This window comes from Hemicordylus capensis, chromosome 16, assembly GCF_027244095.1.
Source record: "Hemicordylus capensis ecotype Gifberg chromosome 16, rHemCap1.1.pri, whole genome shotgun sequence".
NCBI classification, from domain to species: Eukaryota; Metazoa; Chordata; class Lepidosauria; order Squamata; family Cordylidae; genus Hemicordylus; species Hemicordylus capensis.
The window spans coordinates 15,583,570-15,598,324 of record NC_069672.1 but is presented as its reverse complement, the minus strand read 5'-3'; the positions used below and the strand labels follow the sequence as shown (position 1 = coordinate 15,598,324).

General features: G+C 51.0%; 1 protein-coding gene across 1 annotated transcript; it reads left to right on the top strand.

Moving 5' to 3' along the window:
• Positions 1-906: 906 nt before the first annotated feature.
• On the top strand, positions 907-14,618 carry HTR6 (5-hydroxytryptamine receptor 6). Its single transcript, XM_053281254.1, has 3 exons — positions 907-2,386; positions 11,840-11,998; positions 12,990-14,618. The coding sequence occupies exons 1-3, from the start codon at positions 1,646-1,648 to the stop codon at positions 13,395-13,397; spliced, it is 1,308 nt and encodes a 435-aa protein (XP_053137229.1). The 5' UTR covers positions 907-1,645; the 3' UTR covers positions 13,398-14,618.
• Positions 14,619-14,755: the final 137 nt, after the last annotated feature.

Sequence of the window (14,755 nt, the reverse complement as noted above, 5' to 3'; positions counted from 1 at the left end):
CGTGAGTAACAAGGCATTGCGTCTATGGGAATTAGGTAGTTAGATTCCCGAACCTGGAAAATGATCCAAAAACAAAAAATCAAGCTGGCCAGAGAGGCATCACAGGATTGGGGCCATTCAAGTGAGCACACAGGGGAGTTCCTTCACCCTCCAACGTTCAAGTTCAACATGTCAAGGTCAAAGTGTCGAATGAAGGCAAGAAACCCTCTGGGCCACTGGTCTGGATGACCACAAGTGTGTGCAGAGAAATGAATGTCAAAAAGGGTGAAGAGTCAGAAAACTACCCACCGAGTCAACTCAGTATTAGGAACACAGGGAGCTGCCGTCTACCGAGTCAGACCCTTGGTCCATCTAACTCAGTACTGTTTACACAGACCGGCAGCAGCTTCTCCCAAGGTTCCCCCTCAGTCCTATCTTGGAGATGCTGCCAGGGAGGGAACTTGGGACCGTCTGCATGCAAGTAGGCCGGTGCTCTTCCCAAAGCGGCCCCATCCCCTACGGAGAATATCTTGCAGTCCTCACACCTGTCGTCTCCCATTCAAATGCAAACCAGGGCAGACCCTGCTTAGCAAAGTGGACCCTTCACGCTGCTACCAGAAGACCAGCTCTCCTCCCCCTATTCTCGGGTGCGCTTTCACTACTCACCATTCCGTCTCTGCTTGAAGTCAACCCTGAGCTCTACAAACTCCGGGCGTGCACACACACTGCCAGCTCCTATATACAAGAAGAGAGAGGGAAAAAAGCCTTTTGGTAAACATGTCCCAGAATTAGAATTAGTAATCAGAATAATCTGGCTACTGCCGGACTCTGTCTTCCCACCCTGGAGGGCCCACAGCACAGGCTGCGGAGTAACTTTTGAGCTTAGCTCCCACCACATTTAAAGCCCAACGCAGAGAACTGGTAAATTTCCAGGCTAGATTTGTGAATGGCCCGGCTTGCAGGTGGGAGCTATTCAAAGGAGCCCCTCTGGGTGCGTTGCTCACAGCAACAGAAGCGGCACTGTCCGTGCATTTTTCCCGCCAGCCAGATCTCGTGCAGGGGAAGGGGGAAAAAGCCCCTTCTCCGTAGCATCAGGGGGGTCTTCTTGCTTTCTGGAGAGAGGCAGCCGCAGAGAGAGAAGCATCAGCCACTGCAGAGGCGGGCAGCCACAGCCACACAGGAGCCAACGGAGGAATCAGCTCCGGCTTGCTTCCCTCCAAGGAGGACGGGGAATCCAGACAAGTGCCCGGTCGGGCCCTGCAGGCAGCCCGAGAGGAGAGAGCTCCGAGGGGACGGGGGTCCTCCTCCGCCGCCCTGCCCGCTTCCCATCGCAGGGCTGGGGGAAGCCCAGGCAGAGCGACGCCAGTGACTGGCAAGAAACCTGCCTCCTCCTTGGTACTGAGCAGCCTCAGAGAACGCGGTGCAGCCCTGATGCCTAGCAAGAGTGGGAGGAAGAAGAGGAGGAGGAGGAAGAGAGGAGGGAACGGAGGACACCCGATGACTTCACAACCCTGCTGGAGTTCCAGCCTCCGGGCGACGATCCCCTAGCTCCGCGGTGCCGCTCCTCCGGGCTCCACCAGCCTCCTCCGTGGGCCCCGGGACGGCCCTCCGCCCCAGCCTGCCCCCGTCCCACCCCCACCAGCGGCAGCCCCCCTGCGTGTCCTCCATGGAAGGAGAGCTGGGGAGCCTGGGCAACGCCAGCGCCATCGCCGGCGGGAGGCCTGCGTTCAGCGGCAGCACCTGGGTGGCCACCATCCTCTGCTCCATCATCCTCCTGACCATGGTGGGCAACTTCTCCCTCATCCTGCTGATCTTCAGCCAGCGCTCCCTGCGCAACACCTCCAACTACTTCCTGGTGTCGCTCTTCATGTCCGACCTGATGGTGGGCTCGGTGGTGATGCCCCCGGCCATGCTGAACGAGCTGTACGGCCGCTGGGTGCTGGAGGCCGCCTTCTGCTCCGTCTGGTTCTCCTTCGACGTGATGTGCACCAGCGCCTCCATCCTCAACCTGTGCGTCATCAGCCTGGACCGCTACCTGCTCATCATCTCCCCGCTCAAGTACAAGCTGAGGATGACCTCGTGCCGGGCCGTCCTGCTGATCCTGGCCACCTGGACTCTGGCCGCGCTGGTCTCCTTCCTGCCCATCGAGATGGGATGGCACAAGGTGGAGTTCGACTTCCGGCCGCTCAACGCCACCACCGCGCCCCCGGGCGAGGAGGAGGAGCAGTGCCGGCTCCTGGTCAGCTTGCCGTACGCCCTCATCGCCTCCGGCCTGACCTTCTTCCTGCCCTCCGTCGCCATCTTGTTCACCTACTGCCGCATTCTCCTGGCGGCGAGGAAGCAGGCCGTGCAGGTCGCCTCGCTCACCAACAACGTGGTCAGCGCGGCCGACGGGCCGACGCAGCAGGTAACCTTTTCATTTTGGGTGCAGGAGTCAAAGGTGGCCGTGTTCGGACGTTACGTTGTACCTGTGTTCAGCTGGCTGCTCACATAGGAAGTGGCCTTCTACTGAGTCAGGCCCTTGGTCTGTCTAGCTCAGTATTGCCAACACAGGCTGGCAGCAGCTTCTCCAAGGCTGCAGGCAGGAGCCTCTCCCTGGCCTATCTTGGAGATGCTGCCAGGGAAGGAACTTGGAAGCTTCTGCATGCAATCAGGCAAGTGTTCTTCCCAGAATGGCCCTATCCCCTAAGAGGAATCTCATACAGAGCTCACACATGTAGTCTCCCATCTGAATGCGAACTAGGGTGGACCCTGCTTAGCAAAGGGGACCATTCTTGCTTGCTGCCACAAGGCCAGCTCTCCTCCCTGTTTGAGTGTGAATGTCTGTTGTGCGTTCATTTTCAAAGTTAACCTGCTTAGAGGTCCTTCAAGTGCATTGCAGAGATAGGAAATGTACTGCATGGGAATCGCTGTACCTGTGTATACTGTTAAGCTCATTTTACGAGTGTTCAGCATTATGCCTGAATGGGGCTTGTATGTATTAAGAGATTCTAAACCCCACCTTTCAGCCCTCAAAGGCCACTTAAACGACATTCAATTGCTAACCTGCAATCATCCACAAGGAAACAAACACAGGAATCTTGCTTAACACAGTTAAAAGAGCCATTGAAACTAAAACTGAAATGAATTCAAAGACCGCATATAAAAGCAGGGGCTTAAGGGAGGAAAAAAGGATATCCCAAGGTATAAATACAGAACATTCAGATTTAAATTGAAATACAGGGGCTAGGAAAAGTTAACTCACGGTTTTCACTCAATAGTTTCGTTTAGGTTGGGGTGTGGATGAATTACAGCACAGTTGCCTTTAATTTACGGAGAGGAATTTGAACTCTGCATGTGCTCAGAGGTGCTCATCCCAGCAATGCCGTGGGACTAATCACAGAGTGTTGCCTCTGCTCAGTTTCCCATTATGGAGTCAGCCTTACTGTTGGGGAGTGGGCTAGTCATTCCCAAACTAATTGGCTGCCAGAGGTGCTGTGAGAAACAAAGTTCCCACTCACAGAGGGAATCTGCAACTCTGCATGATTCCCTGATCTGCTCAAACATCTGGGGGGGGGGAGTTGAGAGAGAGAGAGAGAGAGTGTGTGTGTGTGTGTGCGCGCACACACACATGCACAGGTCTGCTATGTATTTGCATTGTGATTGGATCGATCACTCCGGATGTAGCTCTCTGTATGAGCTGTTTGACTTACCTCCTTCCAGTAAAGAGACATGCACAGTTCAGTGACTCACACAGAGGGGCAGTCAGTGTGCTCCTTCAAGGGGAGAAGAGTGAAGACCTCCAAAAGTTCCTTCCAACTCTGGCATCTCTGATTCTATGAGACTGGGGAAGAAGATAGCCACTCTGCCTTTCTAACCAGGCCTGGTCTCTCTTCGCAACCCCCAAACCCTTGCTTTTGAGAAGAGAGTTCACAGAACACTGAGTGAGGAGTTTCCAGGAACAACTCCTGCATGTATTCAAAGTCTCGGCTTTCATGCTAGAAAGCTACGGAGATGTTTCCTTCGCATCCGTTTGAGTATCAGCCTCTGGCTTTATTGAGAGCCTGTCCTTAAAACCTAAGCTCCCTGCCCCAAAGGGCAGATTCACACCCTGTCGGTCCTGCCTGTAAAATTGCAGGTGGCTCAACCTGCATGCGTGTCAGTTATTCACACATGATGATTTCAACACACGTAGAATCTGTCGCCTTGATACCGGAGGGCTCCAGGCCACCGGCCCCCTTTTGGAAACGACCACATCCAAACGATGTACCGTCATTCACACATGCATGGAGGCAGCAGGTAGGGACAGACCCCCTGTGCCCCGTAATGTGTGAATGGCCCTCAGTGGATGGCAGGAACCGGGGGCGCCACAGGGCATTCGTGTCTCACCCTCCTGATCCGTGTTCCCAAGAGCAGGGGAGGCACCAGGGAGGGCTTGCTCAAACAGAGCAAGGGATGCTTGTCTCCCTTTGCGGTGAGAAGCCTCTTTTGTTCACTTCTGGCGGAAGGTAACTGAAATCACCAAGATAAAAGACGCTTGGAGGAGGCAAAGCTGTCAAGCCCATTGTTTGAGATTATGGAGGAGCCGCTCATCAGAGGGTTGGGGGGAGCGGGAGATGCTGCCCCCCCCACCATGCCATGTGTGAGTGGGCAGAACAGATGCTGTGGCAGAAAGAGAGAGTGCGAGAGAGAGTGGGAGTGGGAGGGACAGAGAGATCCTGACTCCCAAGTTCATTCCGTGCTTTCCAACTGCTCCCGTTTTCCAGGGGACCCGTTGCCCCCCAAATGTGGCCCTGGCCGTTAGCTCTGATGGCAGCTCCAAAAAGGGGGCAAGACAGATTCACGGAGGAGAAGTTTCCCCATTTTTCTTGGAGTGGTTAAGGACCACAACTCCATGACCAGTGCGATCAGGGAAGTGTCCTTTCAACATGATAGGCCTCACCAACGACAGGCTCAGGTTAGGGTTGGCAGCTTCCAGAAATCTGGTCAGCAGGGAAATGGCTTAAAGAGAAAAGGGACAGGGAGCACAAGAGTTTTTTTCTTGGAGTTGTTATGAGCATCTACACATATAAGCCAAGCCCACTTCGGACACCATGGGTCTCTCCGAACACACTGGTTTTGGTGCACACCTTTGGGAAACTTTTGCCATTTTCAGTAGACAAAAATGTGGATTTAGAATATAAGGGATAGGAACAGCAAGGAGATTTTTCTAGCAGTTGTTAAGCACACCCAGGTCTATCAGAAAAGGCCACTTTCCCTAAGAGAGGGTCCTCCCAAGATAGTACTTTTGATTGACACAAATGGGTATACTTGCAATTTGCAGAAATCTGGCAGACCAAAAAATGGCTTTAAAATATAAGGGATAGGAACAGGAAGATGATTTTCATCAGTGTTCTTAAGCACAGCCAAACTTACGAGCAAAATTTGCCTTCAAGGTAATGGAGTCTCATGACATGCTGATTTTGGTGGACAAATTTCAGGTGTTTCCCCCCCATTTTTCAGCAATCTGGAGGACAAATAAATAAATACACAATTTTCAGCAATCTGCCGTGTGTGTGTGAATGCTCTTAACTCTCTCTCTCTCTCTCTCTGTGTGTGTATGTCTGTCTGTCTGTCTGTCTGTCTCTCTCTCTCTCTCTCTCTCTCTCTCTCTCTCTCTCTCTCTCTCTGTGAGATTAAGACAGACTCTGAAGCTTTCTCAACAGTACCTTAGAGTTAGCTAGACAGCACTGAGGGGCATTGAAGCACATCATCCAGTTAATTATTTTAATAGCCAAGTGACAGAGCAAGAGCGCTCTAGTCCAAGCAAGAGAAGAATTGTGGCAGTGCAACAATTTGCAGAAAGGGGGGAAATTCCCGGCTGGTGACCACAATTAATCTAGCCCTCTCTGTTTGAAAAAACTCGCGTCATAAGGAGGCAGATAATAACACAGCCAGCTCCACATTTTAGATTTTGGCTCAGCTCGCATTTGCCTCGGTCAGAAATATCTAATTAACCCAAGAGCCCAGTTCAATAAGCACTCCAGCTAGTGGGGAACCGGACACACCTGCGGGGTTTTTTGGATTTGCAAAGATGAACCACACAGTCTTTCTTGCGGGGCTGGAGAAGGGGAACAGAAGTCCCTATAATTATTCATTCAATTCAATTATAATTATTCATTCAATTCAATGCTGCCACCACTTCCCTGATGCCGCCATGTCTAATGTCACCCTCTGACAAATGACTAACATTGCAGGCAGGCGAAATTTAATTTGCCAAGAGCGTTTAGTCACCAACGAGCTCGTTAAAGGGAAACAGAGCCATGCTCAGGGCGGTGCATCTGGGCTGCAGGCACGCAAACATAATTTGGCTTCGGAGAGTCTCTCAGTTTTCTTTATTTCAAAAACTAGCTTCTAGCCCTTATAGGTTTAGTACACCATCTGGGGGGACATAAGAACAGCCCTGCTGGATCAGGCCCAAGAAGGCCCATCCCGTCCAGCATCCTGTCTCATATTGTGGCCCACCAGATGCCTCTGGGGGAGCCCAAAGGCAAGAGATGAAGGCCTGCCCTCTCTCCTGCTGCTGTTGCTCCCCTGCAACTGGGATTTTTGAGAGGCATTGTGCCTCGGAGGCTGGAGGTGGTCCACAGCCACCAGACTAGTAGCCATTGACAGACCTGTCCTCCATGAATCTGTCTAAGCCTCTTTTAAAGCCATCCAAGCTGGTGGCCATCATCACCACATCCCGTAGCAGAGAGTTCCATAGTTTCATTATGCAGGTGTGAAAAAGTACTTCCTTTGGTCAGTCCTAACTTTCCTGACCTTCAGTTCCTTGGCCTGATGACCCCTGGCTCTCGTGTTGTGAAAGAGGAGGGGAAATTTCTCTCTCTCCACTCCATGCATAATTGCATACACCTCAATCATGTCTCCCCGTAGTTGCCCCTTTTCCAAACGGATCCAAAACCCTCTAACCTCCCCTGCCACACACTGCCTGGTATTGCTACGATCATATTGCACCCCACTCCGTAAGAAAGGGCCGCCTCCTCCTCCCATGAATCACACCCACCTATTTCACAAGCTGATCAAAAATCCCGAAAGCTTTCGCTGCCTTTTGAGAAATATGAAATACTGGTTTTAGATATGCATGCCGTCAATTCTTCATACGAGGCAGAGGGCAGCGGGGTTGTTTTTGCCAAGGAAATCATCATCATTTCCTCGGCTTTACAAATAGCTTTGCTCTGGTTTATTATCTCATCCATCACGCCCAAGATGCCACACGTTTCTCTCTGGTTATTTTCTGCAAACCTGCCTGTGTTTTAGAAACCATAGATAAGTTCCCCCTCTTAAGGAGGAAGCCACCTAATGGGGCAGCAGGGAAATGACTTGATTAGCAAGCCAGAGGTTGCCGGTTAAAATCCCCACTGGTATGTTTCCCACACTATGGGAAACACCCATATCAGGCAGCAGTGATCTAGGAAGGTGCTGAAAGGCATCCTCTCATACTGAGTGGGAGGAGGCAATGGTAAACCCCTCCTGTATTCTGCCAAAGAAAACCACAAGGCTCTGGGGTGACCAGGAGTCAACACCGACTCAATGGCACACTTTACTTTATTTAAGGAGGAAGAAATTTACCCTGGAGGTTGACAGAGCTAACTTGCTACTTGGCCTTATGCCCTGCAAGAGAAAATAAAACTTAATTGCTTGCCTTCAAGACAGCATCTTTTCCCTTGCAAATTCTTTGCTTCGTGGCTGGGGGGGGGGGTCTGCAGCCCAGCCAGAAAGCAAATGCTTAGTCGCAAAAGCTTGGCTTATAAATGCTCTTTTAAGAAGAGATGCAGAGAAGCTGGAATCCTGTGTTTCAACTTATCGAAAGGGACGAGGCAGGAATGTTTTGAACGATTCCTTTGTGGGGAGGAACATAAATACAGGCTGGATAAATATGGCATTTACTGTGTGCCATTTTATTTTATTTTTTTAGAACGGTATAACTAGCATCCTTGGTATCTTGGGTAAACAACGTAATTGTGAATGTTCTTTCCTCTGCTTACCCCTTCCTGGCTTTAATATGCAGCTCTTCTTCCCCCAAAACTGCGTAATTGCTAAACAATTTATAAGCAGCATCCAAATGGGCTTTAAAAACGTCAGGGATGGTTTGCAGGGAACAAAACACAAACTGTCCTTGGGCTAGTTTTGGAAAGTTTGCAAGAACAGGTTGATCTGGAGAGGGCATGACATGTTGGGAAAGGAATTGTACACAAGGAGGATCAGATCATAAGAACATCAGAACTGCCCTGCTGGATCAGGCCCAAGGAGGCCCATCTAGTCCTGCATCCTGTTTCCCAAAGTGGCTCACCAGACGCCTCTGGGAAGCCCACAGGCAAAAGATGAAGGCATGCCCTCTCTCCTGCCGTGGCTCCCCTGCAACTGGGATTCAGGGTTATACCGTCCCTGAACCTGGAGGATCTATTATAGCCATTGAGATTAGTAGCCGTTGATAGACCTGTCCTCCATGAATTTGCCGAAGCCCAATTGAAAGCCACCCAAGCTGGTGGCTGTCACCACATCCTGTGGCAGAGAGTTCCACAGATTAATTATGTGCGGTGTGAAGAAGTCCTTCTTTTTGTCAGCCCCGCATTTCCTGGCAGTCAGTTTCAAGGGATGACTCCTGGTTCGAGTGTGGCGAGAGAGGGAGAAGAAAATCTCCATCTCTCGCCACACCATGCATGCTTTTATAACCTCTGTTCCTTAGTCGGGGAGTTACCTTGCACCATCTCAACATCATTCTGCCTAGCTGAGCCTTGCCTATTCTGACCATAGCTCAGCAACAAAACCCCAGCTTTGCATTCAGAAGGTCCCAGTTCAATTCCTGGTGGTTCCCATCAAAAGTGGCACATTACGGGACAGACGTCTTCTGCTAGGCCCGGGCAGCTGGTGATAACTGGATTAGCCAGAACTGAACACAACTCTCCGAGGTCTGTGGATGATGTCTTTCCCAGTCCCGTTCCATGAGATTAGTCCTCCTGGAATGAACCTGAGCCTCTCTCTGTGCAAAGCACTTGAGTTATGGCCCCTTATTTGGAATTGTGCAAACTGGCCGGATTCCATGACATCCAATAACCATAGATTCATCCGCAACCAGAAAACCAGAGGGTCCAGTGCAGGCAGCTACACTCTTCCAGCAGACAAAAGTGGCCATTATAGCATCAACTAACATATTTGGCTCCAGGAATCAAGGGAAACCTCACGCCTTCTGCATCCCAGGAGACAGGAATTTGACACAGCGCATTGGCCTAAGTTCTTCATCATGGGACAATCTAGTTCCTGACCACTCGTAACAATCTGTTGGTCCTGTAAGCCTGGGATCTGGAAGCTTGGGTGCCCAGGGGCTGGACTACAAACCCCATCATCCCCTGCCACAACAAAGGCCACTGTGGCTGGGGATCATGGGAGCTGTAGTCCAAGAAGCTTGGGGACCTCTGCTTTATGGGATAGCACAGGGAGAGATTTCAGCACCATGGACAGCAGTGAACACAAAATCAACATTTGTGATTGATTTTAAATTGTTGAAGTGTTTTAACTTTTTATATGTGTTTTAATTGTTTTATGTTAACCGCCCAGAGACGAAAGTTTGGGCGGTATATAAATGTGATGAATAAAATAAAATAAAATAGAAAATAGAAAATAAAATAAAATAAAATAAAATAAAAATGGGAGGTTCGATTGTAGAAGGCTGTTGCCTCAAGGGAGTAGGAGACAAAACATGAAATTTAATAACCAGCAGGAAAGTCAGGACTGACAGGAGAAAGCACTTCATCATGCAGCATAGCAGATTTGCTGCCATCGGACGTGGCCATGGCCACTAGCTTAGATGGCTTTACAGGGGAACATCGGGAGCTGCTGTTTACTGAGTCAGGACACTGGTCCCTCTAGCTCAGAACTGTCTGCATGGACTGGCAGCAGCCCTCCAGGCTGAATTCTTTCACACCTGGAGACGCCGGGGGTTGAACATAGGTCCTTCTGCATGCAAAGCAGATGCTCCACCACTGAGCTACGACCCCATCCCCAGGGAGGACTTGGGCACATTTGTGGAAGAGGAGAAGTCTTTCCGAGGCGGCTCGTCAGAATGGTGAAAGAATGACCTCCCTGTTCAGATGCAGTCTACCTGCCAAGTAAAGCTGCTGCCGGCATCCCAGCCTTGCTTCTGGGCTTCCATTTTGGCCAGGTCAGGAAACAGGAAACGGGGTTAGATGGGCGTTGGGGTCTAACCTAGCAGGGTCATGATTGCTGTTTTGATCGCTCTGGACTGGTCCATAGTTACAAAGAGACACAATGCCTAGCTCTGTTGCTAGCCTGGTGGGCCACTGTGCATGAAGCAGGGCGCTGAGGCCTTGGGCCTGATCCAGCTGGGCTGCTGTTGTTAATAACAGCAGCATAACAACTTATGTTTTCATGTCCAAAAATTCAGGGTGGGTTGCTGGAGGGGGGGGGACATGGTGGATTCTGGAGGGTGTTCTAATTCCTTAGGTGATGCAACCGCCACCACCTCGGGGTTTATTTAATTAGGACAGGATGCAGAGATGATTTAATTTGCAGCCAGATGAAAGAGAGGGAGAGGGGGAGATTGTGCAGCACACTTCCATAGGTTTGCCAGCTGAACTATTTGCGGCTTTAATTCTTCTTCTTTTTTTTTTAAATCTAATTAAAAAGCTTTCCTAATCAATAGCAAAATCTCATCCTATACAGCCGAACAGGAAGAAGGTACAACATATTAATTCAATTTTGTGTGACTGGATCTCCCAATTAGATTCGACTGATTTCATTCATATATAGTTTTTCAGATGAGAGCATCCCTTCCTCCCACGCAAGGGATTTTTACCAACTCCTTGGTGTTGAGAGGGCCGTTCCACACATTACTGGGCTGCCAACCTGGGTTTGCTTTCTGCAGAGTGCCGCAGCCAACCCCTAGTCTTGACGGTGAGGTGGAGCCTCCGTAACCTCTGAACACTGGGGTCAAACTAAATGAGGGGTGGGGGGGAGACCATTGTCTTCCTCCCTTGCTTGTGTGGGTGCAACACACCACTGATGTCTCCAGGAAGCTCATACCAGCCGGGCAGAAAGGCAATGGTGTTCCCCTGTTGTCCTTCCCCAGCACTTGTGTTCATAGTGATAGACTGTTCCTAAACATGGAGGCTCCATCCCTATGCTGTGCTCAGGAGGAGAACTGCTCTTGTGGTAGCAAGCATGAACTGCCCCCTTGACTAAGCAGGGTCCACTTGGGTTTGCATATGAAAGGGAGACTAGAAGTGTGAGCACTGGAAGATATTCCCCTTAGGGGATGGAGCCACTCTGGGAAGAGCTTCTGGGTTCCAAGTTCCCTCCCTGGCAGCATCTCCAAGAGAGGGCTGAGAGGGATTCCTGCCTGCAACCTTGGAGAAACTGCTACCAGTCTGTGAAGACAAGACAAGACTGAGCTAGATGGACCAAGGGTCTGACTCAGTATATGGCAGCTTCCGATGTTCCTAATATGACCGAGCCTTCCTGGATCTCGCACCCAGGGTCCAGCTAGTTAAGGAAGCCCACAAGTGGGACAGAAAGGCATCGGGTGAGTGGAAGTGCTGGAAAGAAAGGATTCCAAACTGGACAGACCTCAGTTTGGTTCAGGAAGGCAAGCTCGTATCAGCGAGGATTCCTGAGGAGTGGAACTTCCCTGCTCAGAGGCAGTCTACCTCTACAAAATGCAGGGGCTGGGGCCAAACCACCAGGCAGGGAGCACCGTTGCATCCTTGCCCTGCTCGTGGGCTTCCCAGAAGCACCAGGATGCTGGACTCACCTTGGTCCGAGGCTGCAGCGTTCCTCTCCTGATGTTCTTCTCTCTCTCTCTCCCCCCGCTTGCTCTCCCCAGGTCCACAGAGCCCACAGCCAATCGACAGCCGCCAGTGACAACCGGAAGTTTGCCAACAAGCACAGCAAGAGGGCCCTGAAGGCCAGCCTGACTTTGGGGGTCCTTTTGGGGATGTTCTTCGTGGCCTGGCTGCCCTTCTTTGTCTGCAACATGGCACAGGTGAGTTCCGGTCGTGCTGCCCAGTACTGGGTTTCGTGTCCTCTGAACTGGCACCGCTGTAAGCCACTTTGAACGCTGCCGAGCAGAAAGGAAGGGCACGCATTTTGAGGTGTTTTTTTGCTTAGTGGTTTGCATGCAGAAGGTCCCTGGCAGCATCTCCGGGTAGGGCTGGGAAAGACCCCTGCCTGCAACCTTGGAGAAGCCGCTGCCAGTCAGTGCAGACAATACTGAGCAAGACGGACCAATGGCCTGACTCAGTAAAAGGCAGCTTCCTATGTTTCTGTGTTCCAATCACACCCAGTACAGTTTTACCCACCCCAGGAGGCCAGTCTAGAGCAGGGAACTTGTGAAGACACACAACAGACACCCTCCTCCGGGCACAGGCAGTCCTGTTCCAGCCATCTCGGGAGGGCTTGGATGCTCACACTGATGCAGGCTTGGGGCAAAACAAACCTCTCTCCAGCAGAGAGTGATGGGAAGGAGGCAGTGCCAGAACAATCAATCAGGCAGACACACGACAGAGAGACTCCTCCCTGGAACGCTTAAGTGCAAAGCTCAGAAGCAACTCTCCGGAAGACATGTGGGCTGCTCAAGTAGGGAAGGTGTCAGGAAGAGAGATGGTCTGGTGGTCGCAAGCATGACCCCTTGTCCCCTTAGCTAAGCAGGGTCTGCCCTGGTTGCATCTGAAAGGGAGACTAGAAGTGTGAGCACTGCAAGATATTCCCCTTAGGGGATAATGGGGCTGCTCTGGGAAGAGCATCAGAAGGTCCCAAGTTCCCTCCCTCCGAGATTGGGCTGAGAAAGAGATTCCTGCCTGCAACCTTGGAGAAGCCGCTGCCAGTCTGGGTAGACAATACTGAGTGAGATGGACCAATGGCCTGACTCAGTATATGGCAGCTTCCTATGTTCCTAAGGTGGTGTTTTGAAAAGTAACTCCTTTCTGTTTAAAGGGTCCGCTTAAAGGCTCCCTCTCTCCTCCCTTCTTCTCCAGGCAGTCTGCAACTGCATCTCTGCGAGCTTTTTCGACATCCTAACCTGGCTGGGCTATTGCAACAGCACGATGAACCCCATCATTTACCCTCTCTTCATGCGGGATTTCAAGAGAGCCATGGCCAAATACCTGCCCTGTTGCCGGCGAGCCTGGGAGCATCGGCCTAGCCCTATCTCCCTCTCCATGCGGAACTCCAACAGTGGTCCCCGCCCTGGGGTGTCTCTCAAGAACGTCCTGACTCTGCCCGGGGACACCGACTCCGCCGACTCCATCATCCACGTAGACGAGCACAACGGCCAGCGTCTCGGGTCCCTCCCGACCACAGGGGCAGACTCGGTCAACCTTTTTGACCTGGAGCACACGGACCAAGAACTCCACGTCAACCAGCTCAACACTCCCATGGACTGAGACTGTCCATCTTGGACGTCGCCCACTGTCAGGGGTTTGTGCTCAGATCTCCACTGCCACTGGCCGCAGCCAGCCACACCGGTCGGCTGCAGGTCCAACGACCGACCACTTTGAAAATGTGGTCTGTTCATCCCACCTTTGGGCCAACATTTCAATACTCTGCACTGCAAGAGGGTTCCACTAAACCTGCTGGAATATCAAAGATGGGGACGCAGGGCTGGCTGCAAGAGGACACTCCAGGGATACAAATGTCACGCATGTTCATCCGATACCTGCCCGCTCTGGATACAGCAGAGCAACTTCATAAGCTCCTCTTTCAACACCACACAAAAACAATCCCACGGCCCTTGAACCTCCCAGTTTAAGAAGCAACAGATGCAGGGGAGAGGTCAGTTTGCCTGCACCCTCTTAAGAAACCCACTCTTTCTGCATCGGCTGCAGCTCGGGTTCTTTGCCACGAAGCCACTGCTGCATTTCTCTTGTCTGGGTAGCCTCCGTCTCCTCCTCACCACTGGGTTTTCTCAGCACAAGTTCACCAGCTTGCTTATAACCATCACAGGCCAGGATATGGCCATTTTTTTTCCTAACGAGCAAAAACATTCTGGCGAGGACACTGCTTTAACTTTGTGAGAATTTCTGTATATGGCCCACACGGGAACTATTCAATTTGGTTTTGTGCATCTTTTGGCACTTTCTATCAATTTGTGGCACATGCTTCAGATGCAAAATAGACCGCCGCCCCCCGCTGTTTTGCCTCCTCAGGCAGATAATATACATCACACACACATATTTATACAAGTTTTGCCCTCCTTTTTTCCTCCAAACATGGACTGATCCAAAGCAAGTTCTTTTGTACCATTGCCAGTTCCACACACCCCACCTCGTATAAACCTTGTACAATCTTATACCTTTTAACTGAGGTTATGTTAATTGCCTCTGTTAAGGTTAACATCTGTTAAGAGGAACCTCTTGATCCCTGACTGAGCAAAGAGGCACCTTTTAAAAGTGGTGATTAACTTGTATTTAGCAGGGGGGAAGCAACTGGCCCTCTCCATCCCCAGCACAGCATCCCTCCAGTGGCTGTTGCTGGGATCTCTCAAGTTTCCTTTTTAGATTGTGAGCCCTTTGGGGACAGGGAGCCATTTTATTTATTTATATTTATGTAAACCGCATTGGGAACGTTTGCTGAAAAGCGGAATATAAATATTTGTCGTATTTGTATTTGTATTAATAGGTCCTTATTTTCTGGAATGGTCTGCTTTTGAAGCTTGGCCAGTTCGCTTGTCTTTTGCCCTGTGGCCTCATAAGCAGCATGGCCAGGCACGCAACAGCCAGCCACGCCGATCAGCCACGGGTTC

Bases quoted from the DNA above. Each gene is read 5' to 3' on its own strand.
- HTR6 (XM_053281254.1), top strand. From the start codon at position 1,646: ATGGAAGGAGAGCTGGGGAGCCTGGGCAACGCCAGCGCCATCGCCGGC. The intron at 2,387-11,839 runs GTAACCTTTTCA...TGCTCTCCCCAG, and splicing joins CCGACGGGCCGACGCAGCAG to GTCCACAGAGCCCACAGCCA. The intron at 11,999-12,989 runs GTGAGTTCCGGT...CTTCTTCTCCAG, and splicing joins TTGTCTGCAACATGGCACAG to GCAGTCTGCAACTGCATCTC.